Source organism: Bacillus rossius, chromosome 1 (genome assembly GCF_032445375.1).
Source record: "Bacillus rossius redtenbacheri isolate Brsri chromosome 1, Brsri_v3, whole genome shotgun sequence".
Taxonomy (NCBI): domain Eukaryota; kingdom Metazoa; phylum Arthropoda; class Insecta; order Phasmatodea; family Bacillidae; genus Bacillus; species Bacillus rossius.
The window spans coordinates 156,652,588-156,673,203 of NC_086330.1; the positions used below are offsets into that span (position 1 = coordinate 156,652,588).

A 20,616-nucleotide genomic window follows, 5' to 3' on the forward strand; every position below is an offset into this window, starting at 1 on the left:
GTTGTCCCTTCTAACACAAAGAAAATCTTATGGCAAGATAGGTAACCTTTGTTTTAAAACTAAAACATATTAAAAATATTTTGGCAAGTACCAGCAGCAACAAAAAAAAAACTATGTATTTTCAAGGAGTTCCAGTATTCAGATACCTGTTGGAAGGTGTTTCAAGAACACCACCATCTCATTTGTAACTGCAACCATCAATACATTCAACACCATTTTGATCGTGCATGGACACCCTTTGTTGGTTTCCTTACAGAATAGCATCAAATGAGGAAATATAATTTTGGTCAGTAGCTTAATTTTTTGTAATACAGTCACACTCTATTAATAAAAACCTAAAGGGACAATAATTTTGGAACAATTTTGTTCTAACCAAACAGTAGTGGCTCGCTTATCTGACAAAGGGACCGGCACAATGTCGGATAAGCGATGTCCAAGTTCCCGCCCACTGCTTAGTACTATATTTATTTCTACTCCGTCCAACTTTTCCTTCCGGAACCATCCTTCATTTTCCTGTAACCAAACCGCTTGTTATTAATGCATGAAATTTTTGCATCCCGCATGTAAAGTACCCAGGGTTTTCCATGTGTCTATGCAGGCTTCTTAAATGTTTAGCTACATTGAATCTTTGAACATAATACATTTACATACATATGTTATAATTTACATTACGATCTTACATCATCATTTTCTAAAAGTACAAAAAAAAATTAATTGAAAAAATTAACTTCCAATTATAGAATAATAAGTCTGAAGTTACGAAAGGCATTTTTACACTCTAAGTTCAGTCTTGTGACGATTTAAATAAATTTTTTATTGTACACCAATTCCTCAGCACGTCTTCAGATTGCACAAATTCATTTAGCGCAATGTTAATTTTACTGCCCCAGTCTTGAATAGCACGTCTGTAAATTTCAGTTAGCGCAAAATCTCCGCAGGCAAAAAAAAGTCGGGCATGATGCCACAAAGTCTGTTTCAACTTCTATAAACAGATGTGCCATGGCATACCGTTAGCCTTACAAGGGGGTAAGAGATACGCGCGCAGGTCTGACTACGCTATCGGCTGTTGTTCAAACATCAGCTATGGCAAGTTAATTTGTGGTTATGGAGGGTAAAGGACCAAATGTGTTTACATCTGCACGTAAGCCGCCGTGCCGTACCATTGTCGCCTGGCCACAGACCGGACCCTGAACTCAGTCTAGCCAGTGGCAAGGAATTCACACAAACAAAAGCAATATCTGCCCATTCATCTGCCAGTAACTGTATGTAGGAAATACCTGCAGTTGAAATCATAGTGGAATCATGGCTTCCAAGTGAGAGCATAACGCTTCATGTTCAAGTATTTTAGACAAAACTAAGTAGTACGGCGCGTGTAGATTGTCATGAAGGCCACACTTGTGTTGGTCGCTCTTTTGTATTAAGCAAGTCAACTGTGCACACAATCGTACGAATTAAGGACTATCAAAAGTTTATATAAGTTGTACTAGCGGGAATAGGTACCGTATTTACTCGCATATAGGTCGCCATCGCAGATAGGTCGCACCCATAATTTGAGGTCTTGAATTTGGTATTTAAGATTCCCCCCATATAGGTCGCACTGGTAATTCATTACCGCGCCGTGCGCCGTGCGCAGAGAAAGATCATTGTACTCGATCAGCTGCTGCCTGCTCTTACGGTGCGCCGGCTGGCTCTCTTTGTTCACTGAGCTGCGCATGCGCAGTATAACTCACTCAACGCTCCGCCCAGACTCGTGACCTTGCATCAGCAGCCAGCCAATAGATACGAGCTTAGCGGAAAAAAATATAAGCTCCACCTCCCGTGTACCAGTTTTGTCCAGTTGAAATACCAGTTTATTGGTATACGCACCAGTTTTCTCGCTGCCGTGACATGTTCAAGTTTACGTCCATCTTGATGTCTTGATACCAATAATTAATTAATTACGATCCCCAGAAATAAACTGTTAGTTTAAAAAATATGCGTCAACTGTACAATACTTCCGAAATTATAAAATACGTATAAAACAGTTACCAAGACTCCGCTCATTTTATCTTGTGAAGTTTGTCTCGTACCAGTATTTCGGCTAAGTTGTGACATAAATACAGTATCACAAATTAACAATCGGCCACGTTCATACGTTCGTGAGTTTACGTTTTTCCCTCGTGCATTTTGGATTGTCTCCTGCTATAATTACTCGGACTTTTACACGCCTAGGCTTAAATTATTACATGTTTAGAAATAAAAGCAACTTTTCATGTTATAAAATATGTATATTTTGAGATTTAAAATGTTCATTGCCGACTATAAACGTTACGTTTTTCACAATGTTTTTAGTGTTTTTAGGCCTACTAGCTAATCTTATCTACTCTTAAAGTACCCACAGTATTTTCTGGTTGTTTATGGTTGTTACGTGACGTAAATAGCGGGATGGATTCGATTTTTGAGTCGTAATTTGCGTGAAAGTATTGTATTGGACTAAATGGGAACTAAACGGGACCTGAAGAATATAGTGCAAATAACGGGAAAACGTAAATAACGGTAACGTAAATAAGGGGTTTCGCTGTATGTGTAAATTATAAATAAATTTGCCTATACCTATATAAACTTCTTTTTCGCATTTTAAAGCAAAATATAGCAAAAAAAATTTCTCAAAAATTTAAAAATTTTTTTTTCTTCACATTTAGGTCGCACTTCATTTTTTCCCCATGAAATCTGGTAAAATTGCTGCGACCTATATGCGAGTAAATACGGTATATCTGACATTAGATACCGGAAATTAACAGATGATTCACATGGAAAAAGTTGTTACATGAATGTTGCAATGAAAAAAATAATCATTGGCCTGACAGGATTGGTGTGAACCAGGTGGTGATATGTAAATAAGAACTTTAATTTTTGAAAAAATTAAAATATAATTATCCTGACAGTAATATCGGTTTCACTGTCAGTAAAGGATGGTTTGGAATGTTCTTGGAAAAGTACGTTATGTCAGTTGAAGGTCACGCCTGGGAGGGCAAGTCAACCAGCCAACCAACGGTAACATCTGTTACGCTGTGTCGTATTTGTCATACAAAGTTCGATGGGAGGCAAATAAAGATAAATGGTGTGACATATTTATCATTGAGTGTTATTCTATGCATTTATTATTACGTAAATTTTCCTACACAATTTTGGAACACATTAAATAAATTGGCCTTGCTATTTATGGAAAAGAATGCTTCAGAAAACGAGATTTAGGATAACACGAACATTTTTAGGAATACATTAATCGTACCAAGTGAGGGATAGGTGTAGTCTGTTTTTCTGAGTGCTGGTTCTTCGTTGCCAAATCTAGCCATCTTTGCAGCATTATTATGTCACTACCTGTAGCTTGTTTGTGTTGCTCAATGTATTGAATCCAGTCGATAGAGCCTTAACTCCGTCGTTATGTGAAATTCTGCAAGGCTACACAGTCAATGTTTGTTAGATCTCCATTTTCTCTGTTATTGCAGTTGACAAGAGCGACAGTTTCTTCATCAGTTATTTCATTTTTATCAGCCTCCATCCAATTTTTGATTTTGTGCAAAGATGCATCCTCACATCCAGGAATACGTTGCACTAAAGGTAGAAGAATGGTTTCTTTGGCTTCATCTTTGCTTTGTGTCCATACATATACTTCATCATTGTGGAGCAGCTTTTTCCATGATCTGGCAATTGTTTGAAGCCTTATATCAACCTAGGACCCTGCAACCCAATAAGCAACATTCTTCACATTAACGATTTTCAATTTGTCAATCATGTCTCGCCCTGCAGCTATTTCTTCTTTCACTGTAGACAGTAGCTTCCTGCGGTAGTTCTTTTTAATTGTTTCCAATACGCCCTGGTCCAAAAGTTGGCATATGGCAGTAACAATGGGCGGCAAAATCATCCCCTTAGTGAAACCATCTCAAAGCTCCTCTGCAACAGGGTGCGTTGGAGCATTATCTAACAAAATGGCTTTTCTGGGTATTTTTTTCTTTCAAATACTTTTCTGTTGAAGGAATAAATTCCTTAAAATACCAGTCTTAAAAAATTTCACTGCTCATCCATGCACTTTTCTGGCTGCATTATTTAAGAATATCTTTTGAAATTGTTTTAAAGGCTCTAGGATTTTTGGACTTTCCAATCATTACAAGGTCCATTTTGAGGTTTCCTGTAGCATTGCTGCATGCTAAAAATAAGTCAACCTATTATCAAGAGGCTCTTCAAGACTTCTTGCTAACTCATTACCCAATAAAACACATGAAATCTGTCAAATTACAATAAGACGACTGTTAAAGTAGTCATTCAACCAGTCAATTTCTCCAGTCCCAAACTTAGGGTCAAGTAAACCTTAGAAAACACCACAAGTTTCCTTACCTTTTCATTGCCAAGGACAGAGTCCTCGCTCAATAGCTGCACGCACAACACGACACTGCAGCCCAGGCCGATGTAGTGAGCTGCCTGCAAACAGCAAACACATCACCATTTGTTACACATTCTCTATTGGCATTTCATAGAAGGGAGGGGGGGGGGAGAAGCGGCAGATTGCCCCGGGCCACAAAATACTCAACTGTAAAGAGAGCCACATCTAAAGAGTGAAATAAAAAAAGGAAAGACAAACTGTTGATTAACATGAAACTACTGTGTTATCGCATAACCGTTGCATGCGCATAATCGTTGCAACAATATTTTAGGATAAAAAAATTTGGAGAAAAACAATTTCTCGCATAAACATTGATGATGTTTTTAGATTCAGAGCGCTTTGTGTAGGTAGTTTTCTAGTATAAAACAATGTATTTTAAAGTTGAAATCTAATATTGATTTGGATGTTACCGCTTACTTACGTATTTAGTTAACAGAAATACAAAGTTTTCTGATGTGTAAATTTTCTTTAAAGACATTTTTAAACGTTATAACTTTTATCTTTTCGTCTTCGTCACCGCTGTGTACCACTTGTAAAAATGTAGTCAGCGCTAGTTGGCATCATTCATGTTTGGTTATGTTGATTCCAGTATAGAGCGCACGCACGTAGTCTAATATCGATACAGACAGCTCATTGATTAATGCAACGCGCACGCTCTGTCTGGTGCCGAGTTAACTACATTTGATAGCCCACGCTTTCTCGTGGTGTGTACTACGATAGTTATGCGCTCCGACTCACGTTCGCATCACAGTTTTGGTTTTTCTATTTAAAGTTTACCAAATGTTTTTGTTGCATGACTTATTAATTTAAATTGTTTGGCATGCTTTTGTATGCTCTACTTTTTAAATGAGTGTGCTTTCTTTGAATATGTTTTGTTTTTATGAATAACTTTACTTAACAAAAAATGCTTTTTTCACATAAATGACGCACCCCTACTTTTCAAACTTGATTTTAGTATAAAATGTGCAGCAATTATGCGATAAAACATGGTAACACTATTGTGTTATGCTATTATTTAATTTAAAAGCTATCAGACGAAAATTTGAATATAATTTAGTTTAAAACAAATATGTTCAATTCTAAAGTTAGTGATATTAATTTTTTTTTAGCATTGTCATTTTTTTTTTATTTGTCCTGAAACAGTATCCATAATCATTCCAATACATTTTTCTAAACTAACTATATACAGGTCTGGTGGTATAGTCCTATCAAGAGAGGTAGAAAGCAGGCCCCAGGTTTCTCTTCTTCAGTTTCAGGTGAATGTGTAAATGGCAAATTTGGACCAATAAGAGTACAAAAACTTTTTTTAGGTGAGGGGGCCGCAAACCCAAACTCTGCCCCGGGCCACAAAACGTTTGTAGGCGGCCCTGGCATATCATACTTACTGGTTAGACTACTCTTAAGACTAACTATGGTACTGAACTGTTTATTCTAGTCTGTCCATCCAGCCTGATTTCGGTTTCCATGGTTTCCTGAAATAGTTCCAGGTAAATGTTGTGAAGGTTCTCTACTGAAGGCCAGGTCATGAAAAATTCACTTTCCAATTTCTATAAATGAATGAGTCTGCAATTTTTTGGGTCAAGTAGAGCAGAGTTCAGTAATGATACCTAAGAGTCAAGTCCTTTAACTATAGCTGAACTCAAGTAATTGCAGAAAATTTTAGAGTTAATTGTTTGTTTTAAGTAAATTAAATAAATATAACTAGCAATCATAAAATTAATTTCTTTTAAAGTAGAGCATTTTATTCCCTTCAAAAATCTCAGTACATGTGCAGGTCTTTTTTAAAGTAAAGGAAAATTGTATGGTTAATTGAATTAAATACGAGAAAATATCCATAATAGCATAAACAAGAATTTTTTCTAATTTTTAATTATTATAACTCTACAATTTCCCTAGATGATAATTCTGAAGGAAAGCATCTTCTATAGAAAAAAATCCAAAAATCTTTTATTTTTAAACTTCCTAACATGTTTTCTAAGAAAGCATTGTGAAATTAAGTAGTTTACCAGTAGTTAACCTTTTTCCCAGAGTGGTTAGGTTAGCTACATTACAAATAGACTAGCTGGCTGTGTTAGTTACATTAAAAATAATTTACAATTGTTTAAATGCTTTGTTAAAAATACTGAAAAATCGTTTCAATGGTTAGATATATTAAAATTACATAAAATAATAGACCAGGTTAAAATAGCAATTTTATAAATTCATGTGTAACAGTACCGTGTTTTATCGCATAATCATCGCACGCGCGTAATCGTCGCAACCATATTTTAGGCTGTCAAAATTGGTATAAAAAAACTTCTCGCGTAAACGTTGCATGATGTTTTTGGTCCCACTAGTAGATGCCGAGCGCTTTGTGTAGGTATCTTTTCCGTATAATACGATTTATTTAAAGTAGAAATCTAATATTTATTCGGTCATTACCACTTACTTAATAAATTAACGGAAAAATACGAAGTTGTTTGACGTGTAAATTTTCTTATAAAGACGTTTTTAAACGTTATTTCCTTTATCTGGTGTGGGTATAATCTAAAATTTGTTTAGGTCATTACCACTTATTTAGGTAATTAACGGAAATACAAAGTTGTCTGACGTGTAAATTTTCTTTTAAAGACTTTTTAAACGGTATTTTCTTTATCTGATTGTCTGCGTTACAGCGGCGTACCGCTTATAAAAATGTAGCCAGCGCATCATTCATGTTTGGTTATGTTGCTTCCCGTATAGAGCGCACGTACGTAGTCGAATATTGATATCTCGCCGATTGGATACAACGCGCGCTCTTTGTCAGGTGCCGAGTTAACTACATTTGATAGCCCGCATTCTTTTGTGGCAAGTGTGTACTACGGCACGTTAGTTCACGTCAGATTCAATTGGCTTGCGTTTGCGTTAGAGTTTTTGTTTTTCTATTTAAAGTTGAATAAAGGTTTTTGTTTAAGGAATTATTAATATAGATTGTTTGGCGTGCTCTTGTATACTCCACCTTTTTTTTAAATAAACGTACTTTCCATGACCTGGTTTTGTTTTTATGAATAACTTTACCTAACAGAAATTTTTTTTCCCCGCATAATCGTCGCACCCCTACTTTTCAAACTTGATTTTAGAATAAAATGTGCTACGATTATACGAGAAAACACGGTATTCCTAATGTAGCTATCCCAACCTAACCAATTGTTCTCACAATTTCACACAATTTTTCATGTACCTAAACTAACCAAAATACCTTGTTGAAATTGTGAACTACTGACGAACTAATTTAAGTATCACAGCACCCTCTTAGAGAAGGCATCAAAACAATTCTATTAAGTAAATATATATTAATTTTTATTTTATAATGGCTTTTCTTTAGGATTATCTCCCTAAACGTCATAGCCCTCCTGACTAAAGGTTTCTTTTTGTTATTAGTAAAGAAAAGAGTTTATTTAATTACAACTGCCATTCACAGCATAATATAGCAACATTTGTACTTTACTATGCATTTTTCGGAATTTTCTTACATTTTTTCTCAAAAATAAAATTGTCTCAAGTATTTTTTTTCATGTTATTAAATGGACATGCGAAAAACATGCACATTAAGTATAACCTTTCTGAAACAAAAAATGTGAACTAACAGAAAAATAACTATTATTTTCCTTTTTTTCTGCCATTTTCTGGTTAGAAAAAAATGCCTGGACTTAAAAAAAAACCTGCATGCATAGGCATTTTCAAACATCACGTGAAACATTTATTTTAAAAATGGCATTAACTTACATGTGAAATTTAAAATACCTTTCATTGTTATACACTGATAGAGGTTAGAAGTCTACCATTTTACATAATAGTCAAAGATATGAAGATACATGGTGTTAACATTTTCATGTTCATAAATAACAGTGATTCTATTACTTGCTGCTGTAGTTGAAAAAACATAATTGAGACATTAAAATGTTTTCTTTTAATAGTTAGTCTGCTGTTACAAATCTAAGACTTACAGCAGGCCATTCCAAGATGGAAAGGTTTTACTTTTTCGGGCAGTGTAATTATGCACAATTAACCGTACTTTAAGAAAACTGTACAAATATAAATATTAGATTACATTTAAAGTATTTTAAAAATTATGGTATGTGATTTTATGTTAGTTGCACATGTAAAATATGTAACGAGTTATATAAAAAAAAAGGTAGAGCATGATCTGTGGAGTATAAATACAGTAAAACCTGTGTATAACAAAACTGAGGGGACTTGATTTTGTTACGTTTGTAATAGAGAGGTTTCTTTATAAAGAGGCGACACCCAAAATTATAAAAAAGCATGTCATAAAATAACAAATGCATATTTAACGTTGCAACGAATCAAGAGTCATGTTTTAGCACTATTCAAATTACATTGTAAATTAAGACATGTATTATTTAGGGAAATAACAAAATGTATATAATGTACATACTACATACCTAGATGAAAATAACTGGGCAGGAAATCATACTGTATGTACAGACAGTCATCGCAGCACTCAAGAGAACTAGTTGGAGCCAATTGCACATTAACTTAAAAATACCTAAACTATAGCATGGACAGAATAAAAACACGTAAACAATTAATATTACTGCTTTGAAAAATAGTCTTTAATAGACGCTTGCTTGGTACGGTTGCTTAACTCATTAGTCACACCACACTCGTTCTCGCAACATTTTAAGATTTGATGCAGAGCTACTTGTATCAGACGTCAGAAATAATCTCTCCAAAACATCCAAGGCTGAATCCACGTCTTGCCTCGATGGCCTAAGTACCTCAGTGTCGACTTCTTCGGTGGTGTCATCAGTTAAACATACATCTTCTTGCTCTTCTGCACTAGGGCCTTCATCCTGAGGGCATGTCTGAACAGCACTATCCACATTCACAAAATCATCAAATGTGGCCGGGACATCAATGTTCCCGGTTACTTCAAGCCACTCATTTTTGGTGCAACATGGCGGGTTACTTAGCTGTTGTTGCTCTTCATCCTGGAACCCTGCTTTGAGGAAGCAATTGGCAATTGCAGTGGATTCAATATTCTGCCAACTATGGCAAAGGCGCTGCATGGCCTGCAGGAGATTCCATTTCAAAGAAGTGTTGCCATCTCCATCTGCCTCAGCAGATACTGGACTAGTTGGCACCTGTAGAGCCTTTTCAACTGATATATTACCCCTTGGTCCATGGGCTGCAGCTTGGATGTACAATTTGGTGGAAAGAAAGCCACTTTGATGTTGCGCAGTTTAAGTCCATCAATTTTGTGTGCTGTACAACAATCCAAGAACACAATTTGCCTGTTTTGTCTCCCCATGCGAGCATCAAAACTACAAATCTACTCGCGGAAAAAGATGATGTCATCCATGCTTTGGAATTGTGTTTGTACGTACATGGTAGATGTTTGGTATTTTTAAAACACCGAGGCTTGGCAAATATTCCTATGACAGTTGGTGTTAATTTCTCTGAACCATCAGAGTTTGCGCACAGCAGAACAGTGAACCGTTCTTTACTTTGCTTCCTCCCATGGCATACTTCTCCTTTCAGAGCAAGAGTTTTGTCCGGGAGGAGGTTATAAAAAACACCCGCCTCATCCGCATTGAAAATGTCCCGCAATGCATATCCTTTGGTAGTCTTCGCAACCGTGGCTGCCATTCTTCTTGGACACAAGGATCAACAGCTGCCTCCTCACCAGCAGCTTTCAGAGTACTCAGGTTCCAACGAACCTTGAAACTTTGCAGCCAACCATTTGATGCCTGGAAATTGTTAATCCCCATTCTTAATGCCTCATATTTGGCCTCCTCTTGAAGGATAGATTCTGAGATAGGTATGCTAGCTGCTCGACATTCCATTACAAAGTAAAATAATTTCCTATCAAGATCATCGTTTTTACAGTGTCTGTCTTTTTCTCTCGGCACCAAGTTCAAGATCACTTTGCTGCGAAAGTATTGTTGACAAGGTAGAGTTCGAAACTGAAAATCTTTTTGCAACATCTATTTTTCTTTCGCCCAGATCTACTGCATGAAGAATTTCCAGCTTCGTTGAAAGAGAAATAGATTTTCTCTTTTTCTTGTCCATAGTTTCTAAAAAATTCAGTGTATGTACTGATAATTGCACTTAGCCCTTGTATGTGGTTAAAACCGGACGCAATCAAATGTCCAATTGTTTCTTACAAACAATTGTGTACAATTTTACAGTAAAAAAATTTATTAGGATGCCTAAAACAATAAAATCTAACATACATACACTTATTGCTTGAGAACACGACGGAAATAAACTTGCAGCAATAAACTCAGAACACAAAGCCAAAAATTTCACGAAAGAAGATTATTCACACAAGCACGGACTAAACCCATAGACTAAACCAACTGCCGATATCGAATTCACTCACAAATTTCGTGCTTTCGAGAGATCGACACACAGCACTGGCGACTATTTTATCGCACGCAGTCGACCAACTGTACAATGTCATCTTTGTTACTGCTGCTTCTTTGGCGACGTACTGCTCTCTTCCGTGTAGTGTGGATAGTTCTATGATGCAGAGCAAGATGGCAGTCTACAATTGTTTACATTACGTTAATATTTGAGCAAAACTAAGTATTTCACCACAAAATTGTGTGTATTTTGTACAGTTCCATTTATTTCGTTGATTCGTAATAGAGGAGTTCTGTAAAATCACACATTATAATTATTTCGTTACAAGAGGGTAAAAACACATGTATTTATATAGGATTTTGGCGGGACCAAGACGTGATTTCGTTGTAAACAGGATTTCGCTATACAGGTGTTCGTAAGGAACAGGTTTTACTGTAACTATTAGAGTCAATTCGAGCTTCAGCTACTTGCTCAACTCTGCTCAAATTTTTGAGTCTCTGCCCATCCCTGACAATTTTCCTTAATTGTATGGTTGTATTTTCACAAATTTATGTTCTAACTCAGGGGTAGGCAACCTGGAAATGTAGGTGATCTACTGGTAAGTCGCCACATTTTGAAATGATCTACTGTTCTGTTTTATTGATTATACACAAACAAGTTTACTTTCACACATTTACAAAATAGTCTCTCTATTTGGTTTTTTCCTGGTAGTTTTAAAATACCCTATTTTTTATGGTTACAGTACATAAAGAAATAATTATAGAATTAACTGAATTAAAGGAGGTCTGTTAGTTATAGACGAAACACTAAACATTACAATAACATTGAAAAATATCTCCACTTAGTGGGAAACTTGGCAGGAACTTTCCTTAACAATAGCTTTGATGTTTGATGAATAACTGGTTACACTGTTACAATGTTCATCAGTTATCCTACTCCTGTACTTATTTTTGATGAAGTTCATATTGGAAAATGAAGACTCGCATAGGTACATTGAAGCAAACAAGGCTCTCACTCGAAGTGCAACATCAGTGAGCACTGGATACTTCTCTTGAGGAATGACTTGCCAACAGGTCTTTGGTTCTGCAAAACTTTTCACATGCAAGTCATTTTTCAGTGTAATAATTTCGAGTTCTGAAGCTGTTCTATCAATGTTGAACGTCGTCTGAATTGAGGAAGTACAATCCTCAAGATTCAGGTTTGCCCATGGAAAAGAGATAACTGGGATATAAGAGAAATATTTTTTGAATTCTGAAAATCTACAGTCAAAATGATTTTTCAAATAAGACAAAAAGTTTTACATGTTCTTCTCTTTCATATGGGGTCTCCAATGCTTCTAATTGAGCTTTCAGGGTAGGAAAGTGCCTTAAATCACCTCCTCTTAGGCTTTTCACCCAAAATTTAAGTTTTTCAATGAAAGAATCTACTTCAGATATCATTTCAACCATTTCCCTATCTTTCCCTTGAAGTTTAATGTTCAAATCATTGAGTTTTTCTGTGTGATCAACTAAGAAAGCTAAATTATGAAGCCACCTTGCATCCTCGAAAATATTTGCCGTGGAGTGTTCCTGTTCTTTCAAAAATGCTGTAATGACAGGTAGCAGTTGAATGAATCGTTGAAGAACTTTGCCCTTACTCAGCCAACGCACCTCACAATGCAGAAGTAGCTCTCCATACTGCAGTTGTAATTCATCCAGCAAATCTTTGAAGAGTCTTCTTTGGAGAGGATGGGCCCGTATTTTGTTAACAATCTGCACAACTACTTTCATGGTTTCATTCATGTTCAAGAACTTTCCACACAGTTTGCTGATGTATGATGCAATGATATGACAAAAATTTTGGAAAGTTTTTATCTCTTCGACACTGAGCCAAGAAGCCATTATTTGAACCAATAAGGGCAGGCGCTTCATCAGTGGTAATGCTCACAAGCTTGTGAATTGGAATTTTGTCAGATATAAGAAACTGCTTCACTGCAAAAAAAAATATATCTTCACCCCTAGTATGGCCTTTCAAATGAATCAGTTTCAACAATTCTTCTTTGACTGAAAAGTCATTGAATAAAAGTCGGGCAATTATTGGCAAATGAGCAATGATAGTTGCATCATTTGACTCATCCAGCTGGAGAGAGAAGTAGCAGCACGCATCGAAATCTTTATTTATTTGAGATATGACATCACTTGCTATATTTTCAACTCTTCTTGTGACATTTCTAGCTGAAAGTTGCAGGGACTGAATAGCTGCCATTGTTTCCGATTTGTTTTTGAAATTTTCAAACAGATCATCACCGGCTTCAAGAAATGCTTCTTTAATTTACTCCCTGTCTTCAAATGGCTTCTTATGTTTTACCAACACATAAGAAATGCGATAAGAAGCACTTGTGGCTGCTGTGCCCTTATCTGTCACTTTCGTAAACATGTGTTGTTGTAATGACAACATATTTTTCAGTTTCTTAATTTTCTCTCGCGTCAGTTCTGAGTTCGGGAGAAACTTTTTATTTATGTTTGAATGTACTGTTTCAAAATGTCTTTGTACATTACTCTTTTTCACGAATGCAATATTTACTTTGCACAGTAAACAAATGCATTTGCAGTTTGATTTGGTGACAAAAAAGTCATGCCCGCATTCTGCATGGAATTTGTAAGTCTTTTGTTTCTTTGGTGCACTCATCACAAGTGATTAACTTATCACACCACAGTCAATAATTAAGAAATGCGGGCTTAAAACAAATTTAAAGTAAACGTTGTTGCACGGCCAACAATCGTCACGTGAATATCAGAAAACAATTACACGCAGTTGTGTCCTGTTTAAAGTATTTGGCGTTATAAATCAATGGCTGTGAACACGATCAGGGATAAGAGATGTCATCACAAGACGACTCTGGTTTTACAAAAAAAAATCTCGTTTATTTTCTATCATTGGTTTGTCATACACGTATGCATAAACTGTGGCTGTGTATTTTTTAATGGCATTCGTTAAATAAACATCACGATTAAAGCCATTATTTTCGTTAAATACTTGATGGTTTTGAGGTTATTAACAGTTATAAACAAGGATGACTTATAAACTACGTTTTTATTCTGGCAGGATTGCCAACATGTATGTACCCACAAAAATTCTCTAAGTACGTTGCATGAAAATATCTAATTCAGCAAACGAGTTTATTATAACTTCCTAAACGCAATATGTATGTCTTATTTCGCTTTCAATACATTTTCTACTACTATAATTTCCTTTCTGTTAGCTTGTAGAAAACATCAAAATGTAGCCCACATCCGTGCATTTTCTATCAGATGAGATCAAGATGGCTACACTGCTGAACTAAGTATCGTGTTTTTTTTATTTTCATTACATAATAAAGACAGTTATGCAAAATAACAAATTTTTTTATTGTACTGACAGCGACAGCTTTATACCTACTCAAAAATATTTGTAAATGATCGGTATCATTCGCGAACGAAGTGTTTTTTAAATTGTTCCTCAATCAGCTAACGAAGAATTGTTATATTCTTGATGTTTAAAGTGGGTGGAAAAATTCGTGATTTCAAAAATGCTCGTGATCTACTAAATATTTTCCCGTGATCTACCAGTAGATCGCGATCGACACGTTGCCGACCCCTGTTCTAACTGAATTTGAATAAACAATATTTTTAAAAAAATTTCTCGTATGAATACTTTGAAAATATTTTTATGCTAGTTTAAAATTAATATTTTAGCAAATAGTTTTACATTTTTTTGGTCAAATATAATTGATATTTTATGTTAGTGGTAATAAATAAAAATACACTGAAGTAATGTTTGCAAATTTTTAGAATTATTTCGAAACTGCTTATTGTTTGCTTGTATTAATTTTACCAAAAAAATTTCCAGATTGCAGTATTTCTAGCCATCTGGACTATGACCCTTAACCTCACTGTCTTAAGTTACACAAGGTGAGATACAAAAACTTCACTACACTTTTAATGCAGTCGAATATTCATTATTTTGAATTGTAATTTGTTTACATTGAATCCGAAACAAATATTAAACGAGTCATATTGATATTTAAAGTATTGAATAATTCGCACGGGCCTAATGTTCACCTGAAACAACCTCCACGTCGACGAGACATAGAATACGAACACAAACACAAACTAAAGAGAAGCTAAGATGACAGAACTATCATGCCATGTCTGCGGGTCAACTAACCAGGGTCATAGCTGCAAGGGACCGAGATGTGCTGGGTATGACGAACAGCAGAACGTAGCTGTTGTCCATTGCCGCTGCCTCAATGGGGATCAGTCGGTTGTTCCACTGGCACAGTTGAGGGTTGAAGAACGTCAGACCACTCTTCCTACAAACACACAACGTCGCCCCACATTTATACCCATCTATGTTACAGCTGGTAATAAGCCAGGTGAAACGTACACGGGGTTCACTTTAATTTAGAGGTGAACTGCAAATTAATAATACAATAATTTAAGAAAACAAAGTGGTATGGTTATATAACCAATTACTATATTTTTTTAAAATGCCACACCCTCAAATATCAAAACCAAAAATATTTTTTTCTACTAATAATGACAACTCAATGCTATGTTATGCAGATTATACACAATTAAAAATAATATTGCTAGATAAACATATGCCCAAATTCTCACATTACAAATAAATTTTTATTAAAATACCACACATTAAAAATAATATTTTTGCTTTAGTCATGTATGCGACTTTCTGCGACAAAATCCTTCCTTTCCGTAGCACTAGTTTCAATTTCCTCAACTTCATTTTTCAGTAACCATAAATGATCATAACCCGCAGACATTGGAATCTCTTTGTCACAGGTACACTCTCACAAACCACATGCAACATGTTGGTCGTCCCATAAGACCTGTTATGGAATGACATGGAATGGAAGCAGAGATGGATCTCTGTAAACCGAGTATCTACAATGGCACACATACGAACACGGACATACACGGATAAGCTGGGTAATGCTGTGCTCTTCTGTTTAAGTTTCTCAGTGCAACCAATAGAAGCAGAGTACTTTGCTGCAGTGGTGGGCATGTTCATTAATATTTTAAGTATTGTTAAGGTTTATAAAGTGGAGAGAACTGGGTTCGTAAGGGATAGCCCAATTAAGATTTTATTACAGTTTTATTAATTACTAGCTGCAATACCCGGCGTTGCCCGGGCTGAACACAGGGTGAAGGGGACATATTTCGAAATCAGATGTAGTTAGTAATTGTCTTCTTAATATGATTGTCAAGTGTGAAAATTAATTTATATCACTTTCAGATCCCGACAGATGTTCTGCCAGTTTATAGTTATTTACCTGGTCTGTATGTAATTAAAACTTTATAAAGCAACATAGAAAAAAGCTGAAAAATAAGAGATTACTAATATTGAAAAGATTCCATTATCTAGCTAATGCTCGGCCTGCATTGCAATACCTCATTCAGTTTTGTTTTGTAATATGTTTGAAGTAGTTCCACATATACAAATCATCTATCCATCTCTATATATATTTATCTCTATCTACATCTATATACATCCATGTATCTCTCTCTCTATTTATCTCTTTATATCTACATATTTACTTCCCACTATCTCTATATCTTCTATATATGTCTATATAGCTCTATACATCTATAGGTATATCTCTAACCCATTTCATTCTCTATACCTTGCTCTATCTCAACTTATCTCTCCATCTCTATCTCACTATATATATATATATATATATATATATATATAAAAAATCACTATCTCTGTCTCTCTTTTATATTAAAAATAAATTGTCATGCGTGCGCACTTATACAACAAAAACAGACGAAGTGCCGCTATATAAAATGAAATAAACACATTTTATAACACAATTCGTGCTCCAACTATTGAAAAATAGCTATACTGTCTCAGTAACCATGGGCATGCGTATAACAAATCACCAAAATTTCATCGCAATCGGATGAATGATATAGGAACGCATACGGCACAAACAAACGAAAATTAAAGACATGACAAACGCATCAAACGATGGTGCGTTTAAAATTCAAGGCAACTATCTATTGACGAAGTTAAAAACAAAACTGTTATTAGCGCCTTTATTTTGCTAGCCGCTGCGAGCTCCACTAAACGGACTGGTCTCACCAAGGAGAAAAATATTAATTTGCCAGACCTTACTATGTGTATGATCATGTGTCAGACATAGAGAAATGACACTCACTCACTATTTGTATGTATATGACCTATGATTTTTTCTGTTATAAAATGAAATTATCACTTTCACTCCCTTAGGGATGGAATTTCATATGTATTAATATGGGGTCTATGTGTTAATCCAGGTTATAAGCTAGCTGTAGGCCAAATTTCATTTAAATCCATTCAGTAGTTTTTACGTGAAAGAGTAACAAACAAACATCCATCCATCCATCCATCCATCCATACTTACAAACTTTCACGTTTATAATATTAGTAGGACTAACATTTATATTAACTAATTGTACATAATGTCTCATCACAAATCAATGGCACTTAATAATGTTTATTCTCAAATCACTCAATGTTTGTCAAGTTCTCCAGTTCGCACTCCGCAATGGAACTAGGCTCAACAGTGGTTCGCCCCTTACCTTGCGCCTATCCACACGCACAGACTTGCGCCACTATCACACTCTCTCGCGATCCAGTCAAACTCCATGTCGCGCCACTCCCAAGGGGGTCTCGCCAATGTCGCACTTCCCTTCGCTCAGAACTATTGCAGAGGCCTGCGTTGCTGCTAAAGTAGTCCAGGGGCACGCTTCTCGAACCGACCAGAGCAGCTGTGACAAGTCCCATCAGACGCCCGAAACATCGAGAAAGGTGGTGTTTATTCTCGTTACTCTGAGCGGCGACCCACAGAATTCCCAAGGCTGCTGAGCGATAGATAACGGCGCCGAGGCAGGACATACGACGCGCGGAGAGCGAAGGGGGGTGGGGGAAGGGGGTAGCGATGACCCTCGTAATCCGGCCAGGCGCGCGTGGCATGCCTTACGTCAGCGTACGGCACGTGACTCCAGCTCCGAACCTGGCACGTGTCGCGGTCCTGCGTTTGTAACAGTATGTTACATTACTATTTTGTGGTTTATTTTTAATATATATGTACATATTTAACTTATGATCTGAAAGCTCAATGTTTTAAATATTCAATTATTTTGTAACCTTCAAATACAAACTCATTCATTGCCATTAGTTAGATTTCCATGCACTGTGAAAGCAGCAGACATGATAGTGAAATTTTCCTGGAGATCTGTCTCTATTTACGTTAACCATCTCCATTTACGTGCCATTATAGAACAGGATGAAACAGCATGTTAACATTGGAGCCTGACTAACTTCTGACATGCAGCATTGCCATACAGCATTGTCTGTTTTGCATTTTTAAATAAGGCATGCACCATGCTTTCTCAGCACACAGTTTACAAAAAAACTGTTTTTGGCTTATTCAGGTAAATAAGTACATTCTAGTGACACAATTTTGTTTATTTTTAGATACCCCAAAAAAATGGTGAAGTGTGAAATTTTGCAAAAAAAAAGCCATATCTGTTTTTTTTTTTTAATTTTTTGCTAAAATTAAACTTTTTTGTGAAAACACAATGTTTGGTGTGAAATACAGCTGTTTCCATGAGTTTATCGATGCCATTTCTAACAAATCAAACAGCAGGTCATAGAAGTGTAACACAAGAAACAAATTTAAATTACAAAGTATTTTTTTTTCTACTAAAGCACCAATGAATATTATTTATGAAACCCTCAAACACAATACTTTGGTCTTTGTCAATGCTTTTTGTGCCATCTTTGGTTATTTAGTTTAAAAGTGGAATGGCTTTGTTTACAAGAAAAACTACTACACATTTTATATTTATACCTAGTTTTACACTAATTTTCTTTAATTCCTTGACGTGACACAAGTGGTCTTTTTTCAAGTGACAAAAAAAAACTTTGCTTCCCAGAAAACTGCCAAACAAATATGAAAAATAAGGAAAAAACTTAGCCTCTCGTTTATTTACACTTTAACGGTTTATAATTTTATAGTTTGGGTCAAGAAATATTGTTAACGGTATGAGAAAATCTATGTAATATTTTATGTACATTTAGCTCCGTCCCTTTGTTTGCGTTTACTAAAGTTAGTAAACCATCTAGGAAATGTACACATGATGGGAGTTGAAAAAGTACTTAATTAAATACCTACCAGTAAAAGTAAGATGTAATATTTTTTGGTTGAATTTTTTTAAAGTCAGTTATTATCATGTGTATATTTAATTTTTAATACTGAAGAACAGCCTCTTTTCTGAATGAAAATAAAGAAAGTTTTTATTTCCTCAAAATTTTTCCAACATTCTATAAAAGTGTGCTATGATACTTAGAAGAGTTTAACATTTTAACAGGTGGTTAGGTTTGGTTAGCTATATTTAGAATACAAAACAAAATAGTGTGGATGGTTAGTTAGGTTAGCTACAGTGGGATCTCAATTACTAGTACGGGATACTAACCTTCGAAGTTACAACAGTTATGTAATGTACCGTCAGTTTGACTACATAAATTAAACTAAAAACTGGTTATTACGAGTGCTTCCTCATTGGCCCTTTCATAAGTACGAGTGATTTAAATTGCATCTTCAAACAAAAAAAACACTGTTTTTGAAAAAAAAAAAATGATCACTTAGTATCTAACCACAGACTGCTAAACAAAAGGGTGCATGCTGTGTGGCTAGGACCATAGAGTAAATAAAGTACTAGTACAGAGTGGACACTCAATGCTTTTGCAGTTCTACGTTTTTTTTATTCTGAAATGCCCTAGTTGCTATACAAAAACGCAAACTTGACAAACATTAAAACGAAGTTGCAGTGGCTTAAAACCGAGATAAAATACCTTCTGGACTAATACTTACGTTTAAAATTAAAAATAAATTTTAATTTAAATACAACATTGATCGTAGAAAGTACAATTTGCAGTTAATATGCTTAAAACACTAATTTGAATAGTAGGGAAATTTTCAGCTTCAACTGAATGTTGGCGAGCTTGTGACTTTTTTCGTGCATGCATTAATATTTATTAAAATATTTATTTATTTTATTTTTTTCCCCTTATATGCAAATAATTTAACTAAATATCGGTAAACGTAACATATAATGATTTAGGAGAGCAATATTTTTAAAACAATAAGTAAATGTCTTACCTTCGGGACAGTGTTTGCCTTAACCTCATTTTGGTTAAAAATGTTTTGTTTACGTATCATAACATTTGTTAAAATGCATAACATGTAACATATTTTCGGATTATATTAAATTGCTGCCTTTTTTTTATGTCCAAGAAACAATTTGTTCTAGTAGAATCACGTTGATTGAAGTTAAGGTTAGGATTTTCGGAGGTACCTACCGAATTGCATTACAAATCGCAAACAAAACTAATGCATAAAAAAACGTGCAGAAGTATTTAATCATTAACACGGGCAATGTGTATTTCTGGTAACATTTAACTGCCTAAGATGTACAATTTTCCCACAAAAACTGAAATGAAGCTGTTACCAATGGCATCTAATTCTTTATGGATTAGGTGAAAGTACAAATCTTTCTCGTATCTTCACTTCTTGAAGACAAGTGTATATCAATTGTTAAGGGAAAAAAACACTTTGATTTCAACATAAAAATTAAAAAGACACCATTTTATCGCAACCCTCACCTGGGTAATTGTTCCGTTTCACGTATCCAAGTTTATTCCTTGATCCTGTTGGCATGATCATGTATGATTTATCCGGTAGCACATGATGCTTGCTGTTTTAATTAATGTTAAAACAGCAAGCATCATTACCACAGGATCATGCCGATTAGTAT

The 20,616-nt window shown here is 35.3% G+C and overlaps 1 protein-coding gene across 5 annotated transcripts in view; it reads right to left on the minus strand.

The window, feature by feature from the left end:
* LOC134546333 (uncharacterized) overlaps positions 1 to 20,616 on the minus strand; it is a 127,653-nt gene that overhangs the window by 2,170 nt on the left and 104,867 nt on the right. For all 5 annotated transcript variants that reach the window (XM_063389101.1, XM_063389099.1, XM_063389102.1 and 2 more), the window contains exons 12-13: positions 14,957 to 15,101; positions 4,375 to 4,458 (exon numbers count right to left, since the gene is read on the minus strand). In XM_063389101.1, the coding sequence (XP_063245171.1) occupies positions 4,375 to 4,458; positions 14,957 to 15,101 (229 nt within the window). The remainder of the gene's footprint in view (positions 1 to 4,374; positions 4,459 to 14,956; positions 15,102 to 20,616) is intronic.